General features: G+C 51.2%; 1 protein-coding gene across 1 annotated transcript in view; it reads right to left on the minus strand.

Annotated features, from left to right (window-relative positions):
* Window positions 1-1,767: 1,767 nt before the first annotated feature.
* ANXA4 (annexin A4) overlaps window positions 1,768-3,914 on the minus strand; it is a 5,537-nt gene continuing 3,390 nt past the window's right edge. The window contains exons 8-12 of the mRNA XM_009084927.1: window positions 3,424-3,517; window positions 2,852-2,947; window positions 2,397-2,455; window positions 2,003-2,125; window positions 1,768-1,827 (exon numbers count right to left, since the gene is read on the minus strand). Coding sequence (XP_009083175.1) covers window positions 1,768-1,827; window positions 2,003-2,125; window positions 2,397-2,455; window positions 2,852-2,947; window positions 3,424-3,517 — 432 coding nt within the window. The remainder of the gene's footprint in view (window positions 1,828-2,002; window positions 2,126-2,396; window positions 2,456-2,851; window positions 2,948-3,423; window positions 3,518-3,914) is intronic.

The raw sequence follows: 3,914 nt of genomic DNA on the forward strand, positions 1-3,914 counted from the left end.
CCCAGGGAGCGGCTTGGGGTATCCGTCAAGCCCTGGAGGGAGCAGCAGAAGAGACACAACAGCTCGAGCTGAGGGTGCCTTGGCTGCTCCCTGAAACCTGCTCCCCCTCACACTGGGGGTCCCTCCACAATGGGGGTTTATACACCAACCCTCAGGACGTCAGGAACAGCCCCAGGAGCTGCTTGGGGTATCCGTCAAGCCCTGGAGGGAGCAGCAGAAGAGACACAACAGCCTGAGCTGGGGGTGCCTTGGCTGCTCCCCCAAACCTGCTCCCCCTCACACTGGGGGTCCCTCCACAATGGGGGTTTATACACCAACCCTCAGGACGTCAGGAACAGCCCCAGGAGCTGCCCGAGGCTTGGCTGCTCCCCCAAACCTGCTCCCCCTCACACTGGGGGTCCCTCCACAATGGGGGTTTATAAACCAACCTCTAGGACCTCAGGAACAGCCCCAGGAGCTGCCTGGGGAGAGCTGCAGTGAGGGGACAGCTCGAGCTGGAGGTGCCTTGGCTGCTCCCCCAACCTGCCTTCCCAAGCACTGGGGGTCCCCCCACAGTGGGGGTGTATAAACTATCCCCCCTAGGACGTCAGGAACAGCCCCAGGAGCTGCCTGAGTTGGGGGGAACAGCAGCAGCAGCAGTGACACAACAGCCTGAGCTGGAGCTGCCTTGGCTGCCCCCCCCAAACCTGCTCCCTCTCACACTGGGGATCAATCATTTTTATCAAGTTTGGGATAAAAATGAGTTCCTTCCCTGTTCCCTCTCCCAGGACACACAGCCAAGCTACAAATACAGAAAGAAATTGTTTATTCAGTGTTCCAAACTCAGCAATGCGACCCAAGGCACTGATACCCACCCTAGTGCCAGCAGTGCCAGCAGCTCTGGCACTGCTGTGCTGGGCAAAGCTTGTCCTGTGAGGAGCTGCCCCAGGGAGATTTGGGGAGCTGCTCCAGGGAGATGTGAGGAAATGTCTAGGAGACATCTGGAGAGTGTCCTGAGGAGATTTGGGCAGCTGTCCCAGCACCAGCCTGATGAGTTTGGGCTTTGGGGACAGGTCATTCCCTAACAGGCACCACTCCAACAACATCACTCTATCCAGAGGGAAGGGTTGTAATGTAACTTTGATGATTTATACTCTCATGAGTCAAGGAGACAGACCAAGAAGATGAAGCTGCTCTAACCAGGGCAGCACGAGGCTTCTGTGGTGTCACCAGTGACCTTTTCCCCACCCACAGCCAACATCCACACCAGGCTGGTCCTGCTCCACACCAACAGAGGGCCAGGTAGGACAAAACCAAGCTTATATTTCAGATGTTTGGTTTCTTTGTGGTTGGATTTTCTCAAAAACTGAAGCAAGTCTGTGCTCTGCACTCTCCCTGTGCTGCTGGGGGCAGCTTTGCCCAGGGACTCTGCACCCAGGTTTGCTTCAGCTGCTTCAGGTTTTGCTGCTGAACACAACAGCAAAGGTGCAGCTGGTCAGGAACCAGTTTAACTCTGTATTTGGTTACAGCTTTCCGTTTAAGATGAGCTTTAGCAGCTCTGTTTGTAGGCAAATAGGTGCTCCAAGCATCAAAGCATGTCAAAAGGGTCAACCTTTGAGCTAGCCAGAGCATGAACTAAGCTAAGTCAATAATCAGAGCAATCAATAAGGTACTTGGGAAGGAATAAAATGAAAGAAATCCTTAGAGTGATTGGACTTGATGATCTGAAAGGTCTTTTCCAACTCAAATGAGTCTAAGATCAGCTGCTTCCCATCACCCAGGTCTCCTCTAATCCTCCCCACCACAGAGCCTGAGCAGGACTTTCCTGTAGTCTCCTGAGCAGTCTCCCTAGAGAGAGCAGGAAAAGGCACAGAGTTAATTCTACAGCTGGATTCTCTGGATTTGGTATAACCAAGAGCATTCAGGAATGTTTTCAGCACATCAAGCCTCCCTAATTCCTCCTCCTCTGAAAACACCACGAGGTGCTGAGTGTCTCCTGTGCCTCTCACACCACAGAGCTTACCTTGATGAAGGAGTGGAGTGATTTGCCATACATGGCCAGGAATTCCCTCCTGATGTAAATCATGTCTATCTCTGAGCGGGACACCATCACCCGGATCAGGGTGTTGTCATCTGTTCCCAGGCCCTGAGGAAATAAACCCACCAGCTCCAGGGCACAGCAGTTTGGCCAGATCAGTCCCAGACACAAAGCTCTGGCCCATCTGTGGGATCTGTTCCCAGTCAGAGCATTTTGCACTGATTTGCCAGCTCTGAGCTTCAGAAGGGAAAACAGATCCATAGAAAAGCTCAGACTTCTTTTTTTTCCCCCCCCAGGTAACACAGTTTGCTGTCATGTTACTGACTCAAGCATGGAAGGCAGAGGGAAAACCAGCAATCTCACAGCAAAAGCTCTTTACCTTCATGGATTTATACAACCTCTCAGCAAAATAGGCAGGTTTGTTCCTCATGCACTTCACTGCAAGGGAGACAAGAACAAGAGCATTAAGGCCAAGAGACACTGAAGGTCTTGCTAACCTTTCCAGCACTTTCTTGGTGCAGATGTCTATTCTCAGCAGGCAGAGTGCAGGCACTGCCAGCGACCTGCTGTCAGCTGGTGTCTCCATGCCCAGCAATAAAAGGCTCTGGAGCTTCCTGACAGCAAATGTCAACTCCCAGTGCATCCCCTGGGACAGCAAACAGCAGAAAGCACAGAGCTTTCTCACCAGGTTCTATCTGCAAAGATTCTAACAGTGTGGCATGTCAGAGAGACAGGCAGTGTCCTCCTCCCAGAGCTCTGCCAACAGCCAGGGCAAGAGACAGTGTTTCAATTATTGGATCAATTTGTGGGCAGAGCTGAAAGCAGAGAACTCACCCACAGCCAAGAGAGCATCCTCCAGGTCTCCTGACATCTCAGATTTGATGCTGTCTGTGATGTCCTTATTAGCAATCCCTCTGTACACATCAAAAACTAGGAGGAAGAGATGGGATGAAAAGAACCAATGTGTCAGGCACTGAGGATCACTTTGCAAGATCAAACTCCTCTCACTCTGTACCACTCTGGTGACACTGTAAGCTAAGTCAGGGCTGCCCCTCAGAAATAACTCATCTTCATTATCAACTGCCTTGCTAATTGGCTGCCAGGGTTAATGAACTGCTAGTTAATGAAGGCAGTTTCCATGCTTAGCTCTGTCCCATGAGGGTCACATGTCATTATCTCTGATTTATAGGCCAGAGCAGGTTGTAGGGATGTTTCTCTCAACTCCCTTTTCATCTCAGGAGGGAACAAAATGGTCTAAAAGAACCTTTAGACCTAAAGGAATCGAGTGGCACTGGCCCTGAGGATCTGTTGTATCAGGGAAGGGCCACAATCTCCTAATGAATAAGCTCCTAAAAATTATTGCCCCCAGACAGGTAGAGCCATCCAGGACAGTGAGGAGGTCTTACCTCTCAGCAGGTGACATCTGTTCCGTGTGCAGAGGATGGACATGAACTGCACCTCATCTGTTCCCCATTTCTTCTCCCCAGCTTCATACAGGCACTGGGAGACACAAACAGACAAAGTCATTGGGAAGATCAGGTGTACACCATGAGAATTTTAATGCATGGAATCACTTGGCTTGGAAAAATCATCAAGTCCAACTGCTCCTTCAGCACTGCCAAGGCCACCACTAACTCATGTCCCCAAGTGTCACAGCCACGTGGCTGTTACATCCCCCCAGTGACTCCAGCACTGCCCTGGGCAGCTGTGCCAGGGCAGGACAACCTTTCAGGGAAGGAATCATAGAATGACAGAACTATCAAGGCTGGAGGAGACTTCTCAGATCATCAAGTTTAACCATTAACCTCTCACTGCTGGAACCCCTAAACCATATTCTCCAGCACCAGATCCAGACACCTCTTAAACACCCCCAGGGATGGTGACTCCATCACCTCCC

The sequence above is a fragment of the Acanthisitta chloris genome, unplaced genomic scaffold (assembly GCF_000695815.1).
Source record: "Acanthisitta chloris isolate BGI_N310 unplaced genomic scaffold, ASM69581v1 scaffold20871, whole genome shotgun sequence".
Lineage (NCBI taxonomy): Eukaryota > Metazoa > Chordata > Aves > Passeriformes > Acanthisittidae > Acanthisitta > Acanthisitta chloris.